Genomic DNA, 23,181 nt, shown 5'->3' with positions numbered 1-23,181 from the left:
CTTGATTCAATACTTTTATAGCTTGACCTTAAAGTGATCTGTAATTGGGTTGTTTTTAGCAATAAAACTTTACTAGAAGAAAGTTTTAATGTACATGTTTTTGTGTTTTAAAGATTGCAGAATGGCTTTCCGATGGTGAAAGACCAGCTGTATGTCTGAAAATGGATGAGAGCCACAGACCAGTGAAACTTCAGAAAGTGGTCCTTGGATTTCCCTGCAGTAGTAACCAAACTGAATTTAAGTTTGATTTAACCCTCAACTACAAAATTGCCAGTGTTATACAAATGTATTCCGATCAGAAACCCACACTTGTGGTATGGATTGTTGATAGCTTATTTTTTAGTATATTCAGTTTTTAACATGATTAATACAAAAGTTATGAATTTATTTTCAGTTTTGTGCAACAAGGAAGGGTGTGCAACAGGCTGCTTCTGTTCTTGTGAAAGATGCTAAATTTATTATGACTGTGGAACAGAAACAGAGGTATAGTTTTTCATTTTTTCATGGAAGTAGAAGGACTTTTAGGGCTCATCTAGATGAGATGAGAAAATTAGGCTTGTCCCATAACCTTGGGGTAAACCTCAGTGTCCTCATGTATAAAATAAGGATAATGGTAATTTTGAGGGTTAAGTGAGATAATGAGTCTTAGTGCAGGGGTGATCCAGATTTCTTGAATGATAAAGATTATCCATACTGATAATCTGATGGTCAGATTTCTTGAATGATAAAGATTATCCATACTACTGTCAATTTTTTTTAACCTAATTTCAATCCAACATCTTTTATAGTCTTTCACTAAAGCTGATCTTGCGAATTAATCTTTAAGGACTTTCTATCATATTTGGCCACTTCCACCTTACTTAAACACTCTGGGCTCTGTGCTTCCATGACCATTTCTACTGATTTTCTTCCTACTTTGCAGGCTGCTTGTTCTCAGTCCCCTTTTCACCTCTTCTACCCAACTCTTAAATGTTGACATTCAAGTGAGTATATCTGAGGTTCATTCTTTCTAGTTCCACACTCTTAGTTGTTTGTAACTACTCACATGAAGTTCAAATAATATTTATGCGTGTCTATGAATTCCCACGTTTATGCCTTCAGCCCAGACTACTTCCCTACTGAGCTCCAGGCCTGTAGTCCATCTGTGTAACTGAATCCAATTGTATGTCTACCGACAGTCATCTCAAACTCAGTATGTACGAAATAGAACCTTGGTTCTTGCTCTCAGACCAGTTCCTCCTCCAGTGTTCCCCATCTTAATTATACATTATCTCCCTAGTTACTCATAGCAGAAAACTATCACTAATATCTTCTTCACCTTATATCTCATAGACAATCAATTAAAAGTCCTGTTTATTCTTCTAAATATATCTCAAATATGTCATTTTGTCTCCATCAACACTTCCCTAATTCAAGTCACTATTAATCTCTTGCCTAGGCTGTATCCTTTTCTTTAATCACTGCACACACACACACACTCTTATCCCGCTTTGTCCTCTGCATAGCATAGATTTTGTGAGATTACAAATCTAAATGTCAGTTTCCTGCCTAAAACTCTTTAATAGCTTCTTCTTGTCCTGGGGATTAAATGCTAAATCCTTAGTGTAGCCTGCAATAGCCCATATAATGTGATGCCTAGCCAATTCTCCAGACTTATCATGACCATTCTCCCCCTTTACTCACCACGGTCAAGCTGTATTGACCTCTGTGTTCTGTGAATACACCAAACTGTTACTCTGTACAGCCTCATCTTGCATCATGCTTTCTTTTACTGGAATGGTTTTTACCTAACTCCTATTTATCCTTCATGTCTAAACTTTAATATCAGTTTTCCATAGTCATCAGTTTACCTGTATTTACTTTTGTAAGCAACCTGTACTTTATTTCATAGTACTCACTGTAATTATAATATACTTTTGTTTAATAGTTATTTTAATATCTTTTCCATTCATTAGATTATCAACTTCTTCAGGAAGGGGGACTCATGTTCGTCCTGCTTACCACTAAATCTTAGCGGGTGTGTTAGGTCATTCTTGCATTGATATAAAGAAATTTCTAGGCCGGGCGCGGTGGCTCAAGCCTGTAATCCCAGCACTTTGGGAGGCCGAGACGGGCGGATCACGAGGTCAGGAGATTGAGACCATCCTGGCTAATACGGTGAAACCCCGTCTCTACTAAAAAATACAAAAAACTAGCCGGGCGACGAGGCGGGCGCCTGTAGTCCCAGCTACTCGGGAGGCTGAGACAGGAGAATGGCGTGAACCCGGGAGGCCGAGCTTGCAGTGAGCTGAGAGCCGGCCACTGCACTCCAGCCTGGGCGGCAGAGCAAGACTCCGTCTCAAAAAAAAAAAAAAAAAAAAAAAAAAAAAAAAAGAAATTTCTGAGACTGGGTAATTTATAAAGAAGAGAGGTTTAATTGGCTCACAGTTTTGCAGCCTGTACAGGAAGCATGGCACCAGCATCTGCTTGGCTTCTGGTGAGGCCTTGGGCTGCTTACAGTTATGGCAGAAGGCAAAGGTTGAGTTGGTGTTTCACATGGTGAGAGCAGGAGCAGGGGTTGGGGGGTGCCATACACTTTTAAGCAACTAGATCTCACAAGAACTCACTCACTGTTGTGAGGACAGCACCAAGCCATTAGGGATCTGCCCCCATGATCTATTCACCTCCTACCAGGCCTCACCTTCAACACTGGGGATTTCACTTTAGTGTAAGATTTAAATGGACAACATCCAAATTATAGCAGAAGGTCTCAGCGGAGTGCTAGTACATGATTACTATGTAATGAACATTAACTTATTATTATTGTTAATAACTTCTGGAAATCAGTAAATATGTTTAGTGGTAGACCTCAGACTAAAATTGGACATGTGGATATAGGCAGATACTTATTTTTCTGCCTAATTTTGTATGGTGGGGGAATATACTTTTCTCTGCTTTGGGTCAGATCAGCTTTCCAGTTACCATTCTGTTCTTTTGCCACCACCTCTGGTTGCTTGTCAACCAAAGACATGTAGCAAGCCTAGAGGACCCAATTTAGTCTTCTTTACATTCTTTTTTTTTTTTTTTTTAATCCACTGAAAAGGTAGACTATAAAGATAGTCTAGTAAAGCATTACAAACATAGCCACTTACTCACCCTCTAGATACTATTTTGACACTTTTCCTTCCAGTTAAAGGATTTAACTTGATCTTCTTAGTTACTACCATATGAAAAACTCTAGGGTGTGAAGCATGTAGAGTAGTTGTTTTATAATACACATCAACAAAGCAAGATTAAGCAACAAGAAACAGTAGAGAGCAAGACAGAATGAGAAAAATCAACAAAGAGCTCACAGCCAAAAACTAGATGAAGTCTGAGAAGTAGATAGAAAGGTAGAAAGTGAAATTATTGCTAATAAGATAAGAATGCCATCAAATAATGATCAATAATTTTCATACCAACTACATGTAGTTTTATAGCATTCTTATTAATTTTCTAAGTTTTTAAAACAAAGATGGGGTTTCAAAAACATTGACCAGTTCATTATAAAACTAGTAATAGAATAAAGGCAAACTGGGATTTTTAATAAAGTGTAGGTATAGGGTAGAGAGACTGTAAGTAGCTATAAACAATTTGAAGCTTTCTACTTGTTGGGTGAATAAACTAGATGATCAGGTTGGATCATACCACTTTTTGTCAGAAACAAGATGTGGGGATCAAGTAATGAGGCTTGTTTTCTTGCTCATAAATTTAACTCTGAAGGCAGTTTTGAAAGACTTATGGAATTCTTTGTGCAATGGCGGCATCATTCACATAGAAATATGTGGTGTCCTAAGGTGAATACATAATAATTAACATTTTTGAGCTGAACTCGTCTATGTGACCAGGGGAATTGAAATACACTCTAAGTTCCCTTAAAACTAATTTACATTTCATCCACTCCCTTATTTCTGTTGCACACAAATTTCCTAATTTTGTTTCAGATAGTCATTTTTTTGCAAACATATATCTTAATTCCTTTTCTCATTTCCTACTCTTACCTAATTACTAATGAAAATTTCTCTTTCCTTTAACTCTCTTATTTCTTCAGTCTTTGCCCCTTATTTTTTCTTTATCTCCTTGTTTATTCTTGTTTGTTGTTGTTGTTGTTTTTCTAGGAACATACTGGAGTTAGAGTCAGATTTGAATTACAGTGCTGTTACTTTTACTAGCTGCATACAATCGGTCATATTACTTAACTTCTCTCAACTTCAATTTCTTAATCAATATTATATATGTGAGAATCAATCATCTCACAGTGTTTCTATGATGATTATATAGGCAACATTTCTAAGATACCTAACAGAGAATAGCAAAGTTTGTACTTAATAGTAACATGCCCTTTCCTCTTTCCTTCATTCCATTATGAATCCTTAAAAAAGTCATGAGTATTACCATAAAAATAGTCTTAGTGTCATATCTGCAACAATGAAATAGAAAAATACTAGATGTCTTTATATACTTAAGAACCAAGCCTACCAACTTCCAAAATCTTTTAATGTACCCAGAATTCATTTTCAAATTATCAACACACTTTCTTAACTTCCTCTTCTCTTTTAACTTAACCTAGTTCTTTTTAAAAAGTAAATTTTATATGGCATATTTGAGGTTTACAACATGATGTTATGTGGTTCATATAGCTAGCAAAATGGTTACTATAGTGATGCAAATTAATATAGCTCTCATCTCATATAGTTATTTTTTTGACAAGAGCAGCTAAATCTACTTAACAAGAATCCCTAATCCAAAACAATTTTGTTAACTGTAGTCTTCATGTTGTACACTAGGTCTCTAGACTTGTTCATGCTATGTATCTGCTTTTCTGTGTATCCTTTGACCTACATTTCCCCATTTCTTCTCCTGTTCCCATCCTTCCTGCCTCTGATAACTACTATTTTATTCTGTGTCTCTGTATATTTGACTTTTTTAAAAAAGCTTTCACATATGAGTGAGAACATGCAATATTTTTCTTTCTATGACTGGCTTATTTCATTTAGTGTCTTAGCAATGTCCTCCAGGTCCAACCATGTTGTGGCAAATGGCAGAATCTCATTCTTTTATAAGGCTGAATAATCCATTGTGTGTGTGTGCGTGCATATGTGTGTGTGTGTGTGTACTACACACACATACCACATTTTTCTTATGCATTAGTTCATCAACAGACCTTTAGGCTTTTTCCATATCTTAAGTATTATGAACAGTCTGCAAGGAACGTGGGAGTGCAGATATCTTTATGAGGTAATGATTTCTTGTTTGGGTATATACCCAGAGAAGAACTGAGTAATATGGTAATTCCATTTTTAATATCTTTAGAAATCTCAATACTGTTTCCATAATGGCTGTACCAATCTGCATGCCCACCAACAGTGTACTAGGATTCCCTTTTTTCCACACCCTCACCTATATTTGTTGTCTGTAATATAGTGGTTTTAATTTACATTTCCTGATAATTAGTGAAGTTGAACACCTTTTCATATACTTGTTGGCCATTCTTAAATGTTTTTTTTTTCCTTCCACTTGTAAGTTTAAGGGTATATATGCAGGATGTACAGGTTTGTTATATAGGTAAGCACGTGACATGGTGGATTGCTGTACAAATCATCCCAGAACCTAGGTATTAAGCTCAGCATCCATTAGCTATTATTCCTAATGCTCTCCCTCCCCAGCCTCCCCAACAGGTCCCAATATGTGTTGTTCCCATCCATATGTCTATGTGTTGTCATCATTCAGCTCCCACTTATAAGTGAGAACATGTGGTGTTTCGTTTTCTGTTCCCGTGTTAGTTTGCTGAGGATAATGGCTTCCATCTCCATCCATGTCTCTGCAAAGGACATGTTATCATTCCTTTTTATGGCTGTGTAGTATTCCATAGTGTATATGTGCCACATTTTCTTTATCCAGTCTATCACTGATGGGCATTTAGGTTGATTCCATGTCTTTGCTAGTGTGAATAATGCTGCAATGAACATATTTGTGCATGTAGCCTTATAAAATAATAATTTATATTCATTTGGGTATATGCCCAGTAATGGGATTGCTAGCTCAAAAGGTGTTTCTGGTTATATGTCTTTGAGAAATTGCCACAACGTCTTCCACAATGGTTGAACTAATTTACACTAGCAACAGTGTAAAAGCATTCCTTTTTCTCTGCAACCTCGCTAGCATCTGTTGTTTTTTGACTTTTTAATAATTGCCATTCTAACTGGCATGAGATGCTATCTCACTGTGGTTTTGATTTACTTTTCTCTAATGATCAGTGATATTGAGCTTTTTTTCATAGTGTTTGTTGGCCACATGTATGTCATCTTTTGAGAAGTGTCTGTTCATGTCCATTGCCTGCTTTTTAATGGGGTGGTTTCTTTTTTTTTTTCTTGTAAATGTGTTTAAGTTCCTTGTAGACTCTGGATATTAGACCTTTGTCAGATAGATAGATTGCAAAAATTTTCTCCTGTTCTGTGGGTTTTCTGTTTGCTCTCATGACAGTTTCTTTTGCTGAATGAAAGCTCCTTATTTTAATTTTAATTTGATGCCATGTGTCAATTTTTGCTTTTGTTGCAATTGCTTTTGGTGTTTTCATCATGAAATCTTTGCCTGTGCCTGTATCCTGAAGGGTGTTGCCTGAAGGGTATTTTCTTATAGGGTTTTTATAGTTTTGGGTTTTAAATTTAAGTCTGTAATCCATCTTGAGTTAATTTTTGTGTAGGGTGTAAGGAAGGGGTCCAGTTTCAATTTTCTGCATATGGCTAGCCAGCTCTCCCAGCACCATTTATTAAATAGAGTGTCCTTTCCCCATTGCCTGCTTTTGTCAGATTTGTTGAAGATCAGATGTTTGTAGGTGTGTGGTCTTATTTCTGAGTTCTCCATTCTGTCCTTTGGTCTATGTATCTGTTCTTGTACTAGTCCCATGCTGTTTTGGTTACTGTAGCCTTGTAGTATAGCTTGAAGTTGGGTAGCATGATACCTCCAGCTTTGTTCTTGCTTAGGATCGTCTCGGCTATTTGGTTCCATACAAATTTTAAAATAGTTTTTCTCTGATTCTGTGAAGAATATCAATGGTAGTGTAGTGGGAATAGCATTGAATGTATAAATTACTTTGGGCACTATGGTCATTTTCACAGTATTGTTTCTTCCTATCTGTGAGCATGGAATGTTTCTCTATTTGCTTGTATCCACTTTGGTTTCTTTGAGCAGTGGTTTGTAGTTCTCCTTGAAAAGTTTCTTTACTTTCCTCCTTAGCTGCTGTATTCCTAGGTATTTTATTCTTTTTGTAGCAATTGTGAATGGGAGTTCATAGATGGTTTGGCTCTCTGATTGCCTGCTGTTGGCTATAGGAATGCTAGAGATTTTTGCACATTGATTTTGTATCCTGAGAATTTGCTGAAATTGCTTAATAGCTTGAGAAGCTTTTGTCCTGAGAAGATGAGGTTTTCCAAATATAGGATCATGTCATCTGTAAACAAAGATAATTTGACTTCCTCTCTTCCTATTTAAATATGCTTTATTTCTATTGCCTGATTGCCCTTGCCAGAACTTCCAATACTATGTTGAATAGGAATGGTGAGAGGAGGAATCCTTGTCTTGTGCCAGTTTTCTAGGGGAATGATTCCAGTTTTTGCCCATTCAATATGTTATTGGCTATATAGCTCTTATTATTTTGAGGTATGTTCCTTCAATACCTAGTTTGTTGAGAGTTTTTAACATGAAGGAGTGTTGAATTTTATCAAAGGCCTTTTCTGCATCTATCGAGGTAATAATGTCTTAAATTCTGTTTATGTGATGAATCACATTTATTGGTTTGTGTATGTTGAACCACTTTTGCATCCTGGGGATGAAGCCAACTTGATCATGGTGGGTAAGCTTTTTGATGTGCTGCTGAATTCAGTTTCCCAGTATTTTATTGAAGCTTTTTGCATGAGTGTTCATTAAGGATACTGTTCTGACATTTTCTTTTTTTGTTTATCTCTGCCAGGTTTTGGTATCAGGATGATGCTGACCTCATAACTGGGTTAGTGAGGAGTCCCTCCTTTTCAATTTTTTGAAATAGTTTCAGTAGAAATGGGGCCAGCTCTTCTTTCTACCTGTGGTAGAAGTTAGCTGTGGATCTTTCTGGTCCTGGGCTTTTTTTGGTTGGTAGGCTAGTTATTACTGTCTCAATTCCAGAACTCATTATTGGTCTATTCAGGGATTCAATTTCTTCCTGGTTCAGTCTTGGGAGAGTGTATGTGTCCAGGATTTTATCCATTTCTTCTAGATTTTCTAGTTTATGTGCGTAAAGGTCTTTATGATATTCTTTGATGGTTGTTTGTATTTCTGTGGGTTCAGTGGTGATATCCCCCATATCATTTATGATTGTGTTTATTTGATTCTTCTCTCCTTTCTTCTTTATTAGTCTAGCTAGCAGTCTATCTATTGTATTAAGGTTTTCAAAAAACTAGCTCCTGAGGTTGGTGATTTTTTTTGAAGGGTTTTTTCATGTCTCTGTCTCCTTCAGTTCAGCTCTGATCTTCATTATTTCTTGTCTTCTGCTAGCTTTGGGGTTTGTTTGCTCTTGATTCTCTAGTTCTTTTAGTTGAGATGTTAGGTTGTTAACTTGCAATCTTTCTAGCTTTTTGATGGGGGAATTTGGTGCTATATATGTTTCTCTCTTAACACTGCTTTAACTGTGTCCCAGAGATTCTGGTATGTTGTCTCTTTGTTCTCATTAGTTTCAAAGAACTTCTTGATTTCTGCCTTAATTTCATTATTTACCTAAGAGTCATTCAGGAGCAGGTTGTTCAGTTTTCATGTAGTTGTGTGGTTTTGAGTGTGTTTCTTAATCTTGAGTTCTAATTTGATTGTGCTCTGGTCTGAGAGACTGTGTTATGATTTCCATTCTTTTGTATTTGCTGAGAAGTGTTTTACTTCCAATTATGTAATCAGTTTTAGAGTACATGCCATGTAGCTCTCAGAAGAATGTATATTCTGTTGAATTTGAGTCGAAAGTTCTGTAGCTATCAATCAGGTCCACTTGATCCAGAGCTGAGTTCAGGTCCTGAATATCTTTGTTAATTTTCTGTCTCAGTGATCTGTGTAATATTGGCAATGGGTTGTTAAAGTCTCCACTATTATTGTGTGGGAGTCTGAGTCTCTTTGTAGATCTCTAAGAACTTGCTTTATGAATCTGAGTGCTCCTGTATTGGGTGTATATATATTTAGGATAGTTCTTCTTGTTGCATTGATCCCTTTACCATTACGTAATGACCTTCTTTGTCTTTTTTGGTCTTTGTTGGTTATTAAACCAACAAAGAAATAGAAACCTAGTTTCTATTTTGTCAGAAACTAGGATTGCAACCCCTGCTTTTTTCTATTTTCCATTTGCTTGGTAAGTTTTCCTTCATCCCTTTATTTTGAGCCTGTGTGTGTCTTTGCATGTGAGATGGGTTTCTTGAAGACTGCATACCAGTGGGTCTTGGCTCTTTATCCATCTTGCCATCCCATGCCTTTTATTTGGGGCATTTAGCCCATTTACAGTTTCAGATTAGTATTGTTACACGTGAATTTGATCCTGTCATCATGATGCTAGCTGGTTATTTTGCAGACTTGTTCATGTGGTTGTTTCATAGTGTCACTGGTCTGTGTACTTCAGTGTGTTTTTGTAGTGGCTGGTAATGGCTTCTCCTTTCCATATTCCGTGCTTCCTTCAGGAACTCTTGTAAGGCAGGCCTGGTGACTTCCCTCAGCATTTGCTTCTCTGAAAAGAACCTTATTTCTCCTTGCTTATGAAGCTTAGTTTGGCCAGATACGAAATTCTGGGTTAGAAATTCTTTTCTTTAAAAATGTTGAATATTGGTTCCCAGTCTCTTCTGGCTTGTAGGTTTTCTGCTGAGAGATCCACTGTTAGTTTGATGAGTTTCCCTTTGTAGTGACCTGACATTCTCTCTGGCTGCCCTTAATATTTTTCTTTCATTTCAATGTTGGAGAATCTGATGATTATGTCTCTTCAGGTTGATGTTTGTGTGGAGTATCTTACTGGGGTTCCGTGCATTTCCTGAATTTGAATGCTGTCCTGTCTTGCTAGGTTCGGGAAGTTCTCCTGGAAGTTCTCTTGTAGTATATTTTCCAATGTGGTTTCATTCTCCCCATCTCTTTCAGGTACCAGTTAGTTGTAATTTTGGTTTCTTTACTTAATCCCATATTTCTTGGAGGTTTTGTTCATTCTTTTTCATTCTTCTTCTTCTTCTTCTTCTTTTTTTTGTATTCTTGTCTGCCTGCCTTATTTCAGAAAGATAATCTTCTAGCTTGGAGATTCTTTCCTCCACTTGGTCTATTCTGCTATTGATACTTGTGACTGCATTGTGAAGTTCTTGTGTTGTGTTTCTCAGCTCCATCACATCAGTTATGTTCCTCTCTAAACTGGCTATTTTTGAGTTGATTTTTGTGTGTGGTATAAGGGTCCAATTTTATTCTTTTGGATTTGGAAATTGTTTTTCCAGCCTCATTCATGGAAGAAACAATTGTTTCCCCATTTCTTTTGGTGCCCGGATGGAAAATTAGTTGACTGTGTATGTTTGGACTTATTTCTGGGCTCTCTGTTGTGTTCCATTGGTCTATGTTTCTGTTCTTATGCAAGTACTATATTGTTTTGGTTAGTGTGGCTTTATAGTATACTTTTAAATCAGAAAGTGTGTACCTCCAACTTTCTTTTCCTTCTCAGTTTTGCTGTCGCTATCCAGGGTTTATTGTGATTCCAGACTAATTTTATGATTTTTTTCTTCTATTTCTGTGAAGGATGCCATTGAAATTTTGATAAGGATCGTATTGAACATGTACTTCTTTGCGTAGTATGGACATTTTAACTATTAATTCTTTCAATCCATCAACACAGTATATCTTTCCATTTATTTTTGTTTTGGATTTCTGTCACCATTGTTTTATAGCTTTCAGTGTACAGATCTTTATCTTCTTAATTAAATTTATTCCTGAGCATATTATTTTTTGATGCTATTATAATTGGGATTGTTTTCTAGATTTCTTTTTCAGTTAAATTATTATTTGTGTCTAAAAATGCTACTAATCTCTGTATATTGATTTTGAATCCTGCAACTTTACTGAATTATTAGTTCTAAGTTTTTTTAATGAGTTTTTGACTTTTTTTACATGTAAGGTAATGTCTGCAAATAAAGATAATTTTACTTCTTCCTTTCAAATTTGAATTCCTTTTATTTATTTTTTTCTTATATGATTGCTCTTGCTAGTACTTCCAGTACTATGTTGAATAGAAGCATTGATAGTAGGCATCCCTGCCTTGTACTGTATCTTAGTGGAAGAGCTTTCCGTTATTCCCCATTGATTATGATGTTGGCTGTGGATTTTTCATAAATGGCCTTTGTTATGTTAGTTGAGAAGTTTTCCTTATATGCCTGTGTGTTAAGAGATTTTTATCAAGAAAGGATGTTGAACTTGTTGTCAAATGCTTTTTCTGTACCAATTGAGATGATTTGTGTTTTTTATCTTTCCTTCTGTTAATGTGATACATCACAGTGGTTGATCTGCATGTATTAAACCAGACTTTCTTGCCAGGAATAAATCCACTTGGCCATGATGTATAGTCCTTTTTGATGTGTTCTTGAATTCAGTTTGCTTATATTTTGTTGAGGATTTTTGCATCAATATTCATCAGAGATACTGGCCTATAGTTTTCTTGTAGTGTCTTTATGTGGCCTAAGTATCAAAGTGATAGTAGCCTCACAAAATATGTTTGGAACTATTCCCTCTAGCTGTATTTTTTTGGAATGGTTTATGAAGTATTGGTAGTGATTCTTCTTTGAATGTTTGGTAGAATTCAGTTGTGATGCTATCTGGTTCTGGGCTTTTCCTTGTTGGAAGATTTTTCATTACTACTTCAATCTCATTATGTGTTATTGGTCAGTTTAAGCTTTCTATTTCTTCCTGATTCAAACTTAGCAGGTTATATTTTTCTAGGAGTTTGTCCATTTCCTATATGTTATCCAATTTGTTGGTATTAATATATAATTGTTCTTAATAGTCCCTTATGATTTCTTTAATTTCTGAGGCATCTGTTGTAATTTCTGCAGTTTCATTTTTATTTTATTTGTTTCTTCTTTTTTTTTCTTAGTCTAGTTAAATATTTGTTTGTTTTTTCAAAGAACCAAGTCTTGGTTTTATTGATCATTTCCTATATGTTTTTGGTTGTTGTTCTCTATTTGACTTATTTCTCTTCTGATCTTTATTATTTCCTTTCTTCTGCTAACTTTGCATTTAGTTTGTTCTTTTGCTAGCTCCTGTAGGTATAATGTTAGGCTGTCTATTTAGCATCTTCTTTTTTAATGTAGACCCTTATTGCTTAAAATTTCCTTTTGAGTTCGAGACCAACCTGACCTACATGGGGAAACTACATCTCTACCAAAAACACAAAATTAGCCAGGCGTGGTGGCACATGCCTGTAATCCTAGCTACTCAGGAGGCTGAAGCAGGAGAATCGCTTGAACCCGGGAGGCATCGGTAGCAGTGAGCTGAGATCGTGCCATTGCACTCCGGCCTAGGCAACAAGAGTGAAAGTCTGTCTCAAAAACAAACAAACAAACAAAATTCCTCTTAGAACCACTGTTGCTGCATCTCATAGGTTTTGGTCTGTTGTCTTTCCATTGTTTCTTGTCTCAAGATTTCTTTAATTTCCCTTTTGGTTTCTTTGATCCATTGATTGTTTGGGAGCATGTTGTTTAGTTTCCACGTACTTGTGATTTTTTTCAAGATTTTTCCTGTTACTGATTTCTAATTTCATATTGTTGTGGTCAGAAATGATACTACATATGATTTCAATCATCTTGAATTTAGATTAATTAAAAATAGTCAAATCTAGTTGTGTGGTTTAATGTATGATCTGTCTTGTAGAATGTTTCATATGCACTAGAGAAGCATATACATTCTGCTGCTATTCAATGCAAAGTTCTGTATTTGTCTGTTAGGTCCATTTGACTCAAAGTACAATTGAAGTCCAGTATTTCTTTGTTAACTTTCGGTCTGGTTAATCTATCATTTTTGAAAGTGGGATATTGAAGGCTCCTACTATTATTGTGTTGCTGTCTATCACTCTCTTCATGTCCTTTAATAATGTTTTATATATTTTGATTCTTCAGTGTTGGGTGCTTATATATTTACAATTCTTATGTGCTCTTGATGAATTGACCCCTTTATCATTAAATTATGACCTTCTTTGCCTCTTGTAACAGTTTTTGACTTGAAGTCTATTTTAACTGATGTAAGAATAGCCACCCTGCTCTCTTTTGGTTACTATTTACATAGAATATTTTCTTCTACCCCTTAACTTTCAGCCTGTGTCCTTATAACTAAGATAGATCTCTGGTAGGCAGCGTATATTTGGATCTTTTTTTTTTCCCTATCAATTTAGATACTGTATGTCGTGATTGGAGAATTTAATTCATTTGCCTTCAGGGTTATTATTGATAGATAAGGGCTTACTCCTGCAGTTTTAATTATTTTCTGATTGCTTGGTAGATCAGTTGTTCCTTTCTTCCTCTTGTTGTATATGTTTGTGATTTGTTGTTTTTCTGTAGTGCTAAGCTTTGATTCCTTTCTCTTTCTCATTTGTATCTCCTGTAGCTTGTTGCTTTGCAATTACCACAAGGCTTACATAAAATATCTTATAGTTATAATAGACTATTTTAAGCTGATAACAACTGGACTTTAGTCACATACAAATACTCTAGATTTTTGCCCTCCCCCCACAATTGATGTTTGTTGACATAATTTACGTCTTTTTATATTCAGTATTCCTTAACAACTCATTGTAGCTACATTTTTGACCATTTTGACTTTTTACCTTCATACTGGAGATTTGAAAGACTTACAGATCACCATTACAGTGGTGGCAGATTCTGAATTTGACTCTGCATTTACTTCTACCAGTGTGTTTTATGCTTTCAATATGTTTTCATGATACTAATTATCATTCTTTTGTATCTGGTAGAAGAACAGCTTAAATCATTTCTTATAAGGCAGGTCTAGTGGTGAATTTCCTCAGTTTTTATTTATCTGGCAGAGACTTTATTTCTCCTCATTTCTGATGAACAGCTTTGCTTTTTACAGTATTGTATTGTATTGTTTACTGGCAATATTGTCTTCTTTCAGGGCTTTGACTGTATCATCTTGTGCTCTCCTGGCCTGCAAGGTTTCTGCTGAGAAATCCACTGATAGTCTAATGGAGAGTCCCCTATAAATTACTTGACACTTTTCTCTTGCTACTTTTAAAATTCTCTCTTTGTCCTTGACTTTTGACATTTATTATAATGTGCCTCAGTGAGGACCTTTTTGGGTTTGAACATGTTTGGTGATTTTGAGATTCATGGAACTGGGGGTCCATATCTCTCCCAAGACTTGGGAAGTTTTCAGCAATTATTTTGTTAAATAAGCTTTCTATGCATTTTCCTCATTCTTCTCCTTCTGGAACCTCCATAATATGAATACTTGTTTGCTTAATGGTGTCCCATAAGTCCTGTAGGCTTTCTTCACTCTTTTTTGTTCTTTTTTCTTTTTTTTTCCTCTGACTAGGCTATTTCAGAAACCTAACTTCATTTCATGGATTCTTTCTTCTGCTTGTTTTGGTTTACTATTGAAGCTCTCTATTTTTGATTTCATTCATTTAATTCTTTAGCTCCAAGATTTCTATTTGGTACTTTTTGAATGACTTTCTTATGCAGATAATGAATTGTCTTCCTGATTTCATTGAACTGTCTATCTGTATTCTTTTGTATCTCAGTGAGTTTCCTTAGGATTATTACTTTGAACTCCTTTTCAGGCAATATGCAAATTTCTGTTTTTTTGGAATCCGTTACTGGAGAATTATTGTGTTCATTTGGTGCTGTTGTGTTTTCTGGTTTTTTTTTTTTTTTCTTTTTTTCATGTTTCTTGTGTCCCTGTATTGATGTCTGCACAACTAGTGGAATAATCCCCTGTTTCAAATTTGTAGAGAGGCACTTTCCTTTAGTCACTCTGGTCAAAATGTAGTTAGTTGTTTATTCATTGTTTTGCTCTTTTTTGTGCGGAGGATGAGCATTAGCCATCTCTAGTTGACCATCTTGCTTCCTCCTGACCTAGTTTTGTTTTTGTTTTTGTTTTTGTTTTTGAGATGGAGTCTCTCCGTCACCCAGGCTGGAGTGCAGTGGTACGATCTTGGCTTACTGCAAGCTCTGACTCCTGGGTTCATGCCTTTCTCCTGCCTCAGCTGCCCCAGTAGCTGGGACTAACAGGCACCTGCCACCATGCCCAGCTAATTTTTTGTATTTTCAGTAGAGATGGGGTTTCACCATGCTAGCCAGGATGGTCTCTATCTCCTGACCTCGTGATCTGCCTGCCTCAGCCTCCCAAAATGTTGGGATTACAGGCATGAGCCACCGCACCCGGCCAACCTAGTTTTTTTAAATGCCATGTCTTAGAGCACTGGAAACAACTATTGTTTATTTCTATTTTTTTTTTTTTTTTTTTTTTGGCTTACTAGTGATATAGTAGTTTTAGAAATTGTTACTTCTTACAATTTTTTTTAGGCAAATCATGAGAGTAGACTTGTTAATCACCAATTATGTTTTTTTCCTGGGGGAAGTGAGTTTTCCAAATTCTTGGTTTAAAAGTGAGCTTTAATATTACAGCTCATAAGTTTAGGGACTTTTGAATATGTAAGTTGGATATTTTCTACTTCTTAAAATAGTTTTTAGATAATGATATTGTGAAAATTTTTTGATATCTCTAAGTTTTAAAATAATTAATAAACTGTTTCAGAGTCCTCTAATGTTACTGGGAGTAACTAAATAATTTTATGGTATTTTTAAATAGGTTACAGAAGTATGCATATTCCGTAAGAGATTCAAAACTGAGAGGTAGGTTTAGAGATAATTTTTGAATAGCATTTTCACATATAGATGAGAGGTGCCAATTATTGATAAAATACTAATAGTAACAGCTGATATATTTTTATTACAGATATCTTAAAAGATGGTGCCGCTTATCATCATGCTGGTATGGAGCTGTCAGATAGAAAAGTAGTTGAGGGAGCTTTTACTGTTGGAGATTTACCAGTTCTTTGTAAGTAAAACATATTTCTTGTGGATGCTATAAAATATTTTGGAAAATTATTTTTAAGAGGAAAAAAAGGAAAAGCTCAAGTATTCTGCTTCTTTCTTCTTTTCTTGTGAGAATCTAGAATTAAGTGGTTACCTACGCATGTAGATGCTACAGTAAATTCTTTGGCAATGTTTAGTTGTTTGTCATATTATTGAACGTAGTGTAATTTGAAAAACAAGAATTTAATAGGTTTTTGGATTTAAAGTGTGTCACTATTTTAGATTGTAATGTTCTTTTTTCTTTCTTTTCTAAATTTCTTATATATGAGATTTTATTACATTTATAGAAATGTCTTTTATTTAAAAGTCTTTATGAAGCAATAAAGTTAAATGGCTCAAAATTACTATGTCTTAATCTGATGCAGTTACTACCAGTACTTTAGCTATGGGAGTAAATTTGCCTGCTCACCTAGTAGTTATAAAATCTACAATGCATTATGCTGGAGGACTGTTTGAAGAGTACAGTGAAACAGATATTCTACAGATGATTGGTAGAGCTGGTCGACCTCAAGTAAGTGACAATAACTTTGCTTTTTATACTTAAAAATATGATAAAAACAAAAAAATGGTATATTTTTTTATTAACATGTCATAATTATATCAGGCTTAAAAGTAGTATAGCAGAGAAAATTTACCTTTCATGGAGGAATAAAAGTAAAACAAGCCTCACCAACTGGGACATACTTCCTTCATTCTGTCTAAGCTCGCACTGGCTGATGAAGGGATGGGTTTATGAATGGGTATACTCTTAAAGGTCTTTTTGGTTTTGTTTTGTTTTTTTATTCTGAATGGGGGTACTCAGGATTTTGGATGGAACAGGTTTTCCTTGTTTAGGGCTGTCACATTACAGAACATGTAACATCCCTAGGTCCTAGCACTAAATGCTAATAGTGTTCCCAGGCATTATGACAAAAGTCAGCCCAAATACATTTCAAAACATACCCTACTCTGACAAATACATGAATAAGTCATTTTTATAGCTATTATGGGAGCATCAGGAAGAGTATATTTTCAAAACATTTGTAAATATTATGTTATACAATTCTATAATTTCATGGAGTAAATCAGATTATATGTAAACTATACCAAATCTTACAACTTTTATGCAGTTACCAGAGTTTGTTTTGATTTTAACATTGCCAAAATTATGTTACATTGAAACCAAAGTGATATTTACAGCTATACTCTTGGAAGGTTTTTAAATTAATTTTTAGGTTAACAAAGTGAGAGCATTTTAAAGGTCTTTTCAAAGTGTTATTTCAGACAAGGAGACTGTTTAATATAAAATGAAAGTCTTGAGTTTTTGCAGAGGACTGGTACCAAGATGTGCTCTTCTTCACTAAATTTCTGTTTGTGTTTTTCCCCAGTTTGACACTACAGCTACTGCAGTTATCATGACTCGATTAAGCACAAGAGACAAGTACATTCAGATGTTAGCTTGTAGAGACACCGTAGAAAGCAGGTAAGACAAAAAATGTTCCAAAAAGATAGTAATGCTGATATAGCTTATTTTATTTCCTTTTAAAATATCAAAAGGAAATTTGGTTTGGAGATTTTTTAAGGCCATTTTCTGTAAAGTTTTCAACAATTTAACTAGATAGTTTGTGTCGTTTTAGGGAATTTAATAATTTTTTTTAAATGTAGCCATTTTATTCAGTGGTATTTCTTGACAAGCATGTGTTCTTGTTTATAACAAACCCCAATTTGTAATAAAGCCTTAGTAATTATGATTATAATTTATATATGAAATTGTATAAATTTATAATTACTAATTTGTAATAAAGGAGAAATATTTTCACATCTTAATTTAATAATAGAGGAAATCTGGGACTTATTAGTAAGGTATTTAATGTATTCTCTTTTGGAGAAAGTAGGATATAATTTACGCTTCAACTTTTGTTAAAGCAGTAATCCGTGTTCTATAACCATAAAGTAGAGAGATATATCTGAAGCCTTTTTAGAAGTTGAACTGACTTCTTAAGGTTTTCTTTTATGTTTTTGGAAATTAAGTTATAGTTCATGAATTAGTAAAGTAGCAATTGGTATATTACATATTATTAAAGTTAAAAAGTAAGAGTTATGGCATTGAACTGCATATTCGTAATGCAAAGTTTTTTTTTTTCATTAGTTTGCACAGACATCTTATTGAGCATTTAAATGCAGAGGTAGTACTGCATACCATCACGGATGTGAATATTGCTTTGGAATGGATACGATCAACTTTGCTTTATATCAGAGCCTTGAAAAATCCATCTCATTATGGTTTGTTACTTTGACTTGGAAAAGTAGTAATTTTTTCAAGCCAGCTAGGCCTGTATTTATACTAATAAGTTACAGGATAGATAGATTACAGAAACTAATAGATAATAAAACAAAAGATAGCAACAGTCCCAAATACATTTAGAGACAAGAGTAGACAAACTGAGAAATTTTAGTCTGTTTTACTTCTAGTGTTTCAACAAGATTTGAAATCAGCACCATTAAAAATAGACCTAGTGGAAAAAAGTTCAGCTCCAGTAAAAATAACAGAAATGTCTAAATCATTGAAAATAAGTTAAAGTTACAGAACGTTTTGAATTTTGTCTGTCCTTACTGTTCAACTACTCCCTTTTTTGAGTTTATGACTGTTTATTTTTCAATTTATAAGAAATGAGGCCGGGCACGGTGGCTCAAGCCTGTAATCCCAGCACTTTGGGAGGCCGAGACGGGCGGATCACGAGGTCAGGAGATCGAGACCATCCTGGCTAACCCGGTGAAACCCCGTCTCTACTAAAAAATACAAAAAACTAGCCGGGCAAGGTGGCAGGCGCCTGTAGTCCCAGCTACTCGGGAGGCTGAGGCAGGAGAATGGCGGGAACCTGGGAGGCGGAGCTTGCAGTGAGCTGAGATCCGGCCACTGCACTCCAGCCTGGGCGACAGAGTGAGACTCTGTCTCAAAAAAAAAAAAAAAAAAAAGAAATGAAAGTATATAGTACTACTGTTGCTGCCACAATTTTCATCTTGCTTCTATAGCTAACCCACATCTTGTTATGTGGCTTCCAGAGGGTTTTTTTATGTGGTATAGGTTATAAAATAACCTATACTTGGGGTTGTTGAATACCAAATTAAAGCCTGACTCGTTGAAGTATCATTCTAATGCACAGAGGTTCAAAACTTTCAGATCTCAAAGAGTAATTAATATAAGTCTATATTAAAGGAATATATAAATATTCATATCACTTAAAAATGTCTATTTCAACTAGGTAATACATTTACTTAGTTCAAAAATCATAAAGTGAAGGAATATATACAACTAAAATTCTTCCATGTATATCCCCACCCACACAGTTGTTCAATTCCCATCTCTCCCCTTTCTGTCCCCTAGTTCTGTAATCATTGGTATATCTTTTTTGAATAATATTTTTTGCATATAAAAGTAAATAAGAAAATGTAATTTTATTTTCCCACCATTTAAACACAAATGGTGGCATAATGTATTAGTTTTCCATTCCTTTTAACAAATTACCCTAAAACAAATAATCTAGAAACAACCAGAATTTATTATCTCACACAGCTTATGTGGGTTAGGAATCTGGGACTGTCTTAGCTAGGTGGCTCTGGGTCAGAGGCTCTTCTTAGATTGTAAGATATGTCAGCTAGGGCTGCAGTCATCTGAAGGCTTTCCTGGGTCTTGAAGATTCACTTCTAAGTAGTCTCACTCACAGAGCTATAAGTTAGAGGCCTCAGTTTCTCACAGTTGTTGGCAGGCCTCTTTTGCCAGGTGGATCTTTCCTCATAGCATGGCAGCTGATTTTTCTCAGGATGAATGATTGAGAGAGAAAGAGAGACAGAGACAGACTAAATCAGAAGCAGTAGTACTTTTTTATAACTTTGTCTCTGAAGTCACACATCATTACTTCTGCTTTATTGGGTTTTTTAGAAGCAAGTCACTGAGTCCTGGTCACACGAAGGTGAGAGGGCTTATGTTCATCTCTCAGAGGGCAGAATATCAAAGAATTTGTGGGCATATTTTTTTTTTGAGACAGCCTCTCTTGATTGCCCAGATTGGAATGCAGTGGCACAATCTTGGCTCACTGCAACCTCCACCTCACAGGTTCAAGCAATTCTCCGCCTTACTCTTCTGAGTAGCTGGGACTACAGGCACGCACCACCATGCCTGGCTAATTTTTTGCATTTTTAGCAGAGACGACGCTTCACCATGTTGACCAGGCTGGTCTCGAACTCCTGATCTCAAGTGATCCACCTGCCTTGGCCTCCCAACGTGCTGAGATTACCGGCATGAGCCACTGTGCCTGGCCTTGTGGTCATATTTTTTTTAAACCTCCATTATTGTAGTCTTCTGCACATTCCTTTTTTTCTTAGTATGTCTTGGAAACTTTTTTGAGACAGGCTGTCGCTCTGTTGCTCAGGCTGAAATCCAGTGGTGTGATCACAGTTTACTGCAGCTTCAACCTTCTGGACTCAAGTGATCTTCTCACCTCAACCTCCTGAGTAGCTGGTACTACAGGCATATGTCAGTACACCTGGCTAACTTTTGAAAAAAAAAAAAAAATGTAGAGGCAGAGCCTCCCTATGCTGCCCAGGCTGGTCTCGAACTTGTGGGCTCAAGCGATTCTCCCACTTCACCCTCCCTAAGTGCTGGGATTTTGGCTGTGAGCCACCATGCCTGGCTGGAAGCTTTTTTAAATAGCTAAATAATATTCCATTTACTTATGTATCACCTATTTAAATGATCCCCAATTGGTGGACGTTTATACTTTTTCTAATTGTTTGCTATTACAAACAATGCAGCCAAAAATCCCTTCATTTTTTACACGCATGAATTTATCTGTATGATAAATCTCTAGAAATGAAATTGCCAGCAAACTATCGCAAGAACAGAAAACCAAACACGGCATGTTCTCACTCATAGGTGGGAATTGAACAATGAGATCACTTGGACACAGGAAGGGGAACATCACACACCGGGGCCTATTATGGGGAGGGGACAAGGGGGAGGGATAGCATTAGGAGATATACCTAATGTAAATGACGAGTTAATGGGTACAGCACACCAACATGGCACATGTATACATATGTAACAAACCTGCACCTTGTGCACATGTACCCTAGAACTTAAAGTATAATAATAAAAAAAAGAAATGAAATTCCTGTGTCAAAGATATATGCATTTATAAATTTGATACCTGTGGCTAAATTGCTACCTTAGTAGCTCATATACCTTTCAGCAGTGTTCAAAAGTGCCGTATTTTGTTTCTCCAGCCTTTCCTTTGGGTGTATACTTGTGTATTTTTATCAATATTATATATGCATATTGATATCTTTTCATGTTTTAATTTTCATTTCTGCCTTTTTGTGGTTATTTTATTTTCTGTAGTTACTTTTTTGTATTGAGATATCACTTATAGTAAACTTCACAAATATGAGGTGTACAGGTCAATGAAGTTTTATATATATGTTTATACACACATATACACACATGTAACCACAGCCCAGATTAAGATATAGAACATTTTCTAGATGTTCCCTCATGCTCCTTTTCTGTCAGTATTTGCCCCCAGAAGTCAATGCTATTCTGACTTACATACCACAGGCTAGCTTTATCTATTCTTGAAAATATTCCATTTATATGAATATAAATCTTTTGATGAAAGGAAATTATTAATTTTAAATAATGTTGCTGTGAACATTGTTGTATATATCTTTTTATACACATGTATATGTATATCTGTGGGTATGTGCCTAGGAGTGAAATTATTGTGTTAAACGGTATGTGTAGTTACAACTTTAGTGAATAGCACAAAATGGTTTTATTACCAAATATGTTTTCCTAGGAACATTCATGTTATAATGAAAGTTCTTTAGAATATATTAATCACTTGATGATATTTGCTATGTGTAAAACATTTGGAAATTTATTCCATACCATTCTTGTTAAAATATGATATTCCTGTTCATTGTTTCTATGGATATTTAAGTCTTATTTGAATTCAATAAGCTGAGATTTTTTTTTTCTTATATAACACTCAATTAGACTACTCTTCACTAGTTAACTGGGGTATCAACTGAGCCTGTAAAGATGAATTAAATTCTATTTTACTTTTTGGAAATTTTTATGACATGCAGGTTTTGCATCTGGATTGAACAAAGATGGAATTGAAGCAAAATTACAAGGTTAGGTGCATTTCATTCCAAAAATTAGATTCTATATATTTTAGTGAAAAAGTTCAGTTATTATGAAAGTAAGAATATGCTTTTGTAAATCATTTTTTAAAAAGGAAACTTATCTGTAGAAAAATAATGTGAACTATTTCTTTTTCACACAAAAAGCTTGGCATATACACTTTTTTGCTGAATTAATCAATTTATTCTATCAGAATATCTTTCTTTGTATAATATGTTACCTTGGTTTATTTGGCTTTTATTTCTAACATCCCTGGTCTTTGAAAATATGCTTACAGATACACACTCTGTATTTTTTCTTTCTTTAAAAGAGATAATCTTACTCTGTCACCCAGGATGGAATGCAGTGGCGTGATCATAGCTCATTGTAACCTTGAACTCCTGAGCTCAAATGATCCTCCTGCTGAAGCCTCCTGAGTAGCTGGGACTATAGGTGTGAGCCACCACAACTGGTTAGTTTTGTAGCTTTTTTTAGAAAGGGGGTCTCACTGTGTTTTTCAGCCTGGTCTCAAACTCCTGGCCTCAAGTGATCCTCCCACCTCTGCCTCCCAAAGCACTGAGATTATAGGTGTGAGCAACCATGCCCAATATGTATTTTTTCTTTTCTACTTAATTTTAATTGAAAAATATAAGCCTAGATTGATTATGGGCTTCGTATCCCAACCTGTGCCAAAGATGTATTCCTATCCAACCTCAGCTTGTTATTTAATCAACTAGTATTTCTTGTTTTTTAGAATATAAAATATTGTTAGGCATTTATTAAGATTAGAAATTGCTACCTTTTCATTGTGTTGAGACTGTCCCTTTAGTAAAAGAAAAAAATGTTAGATCCTCTAAAAAGATTTAG

At 35.3% G+C, this 23,181-nt stretch overlaps 1 protein-coding gene across 1 annotated transcript in view; it reads left to right on the top strand.

The window, feature by feature from the left end:
• Window positions 1-23,181, top strand: part of HFM1 (helicase for meiosis 1) — a 129,869-nt gene that overhangs the window by 25,302 nt on the left and 81,386 nt on the right. Inside the window, exons 11-18 of the mRNA XM_010370387.2 lie at window positions 114-314; window positions 395-483; window positions 15,865-15,908; window positions 16,012-16,113; window positions 16,517-16,662; window positions 17,519-17,613; window positions 18,280-18,413; window positions 22,278-22,325. Of these exons, the coding sequence (XP_010368689.2) occupies window positions 114-314; window positions 395-483; window positions 15,865-15,908; window positions 16,012-16,113; window positions 16,517-16,662; window positions 17,519-17,613; window positions 18,280-18,413; window positions 22,278-22,325 (859 nt within the window). The remainder of the gene's footprint in view (window positions 1-113; window positions 315-394; window positions 484-15,864; window positions 15,909-16,011; window positions 16,114-16,516; window positions 16,663-17,518; window positions 17,614-18,279; window positions 18,414-22,277; window positions 22,326-23,181) is intronic.

The sequence above is a fragment of the Rhinopithecus roxellana genome, chromosome 8 (assembly GCF_007565055.1).
Source record: "Rhinopithecus roxellana isolate Shanxi Qingling chromosome 8, ASM756505v1, whole genome shotgun sequence".
Taxonomy (NCBI): domain Eukaryota; kingdom Metazoa; phylum Chordata; class Mammalia; order Primates; family Cercopithecidae; genus Rhinopithecus; species Rhinopithecus roxellana.
This window is presented reverse-complemented; position numbering and strand designations above follow the sequence as displayed.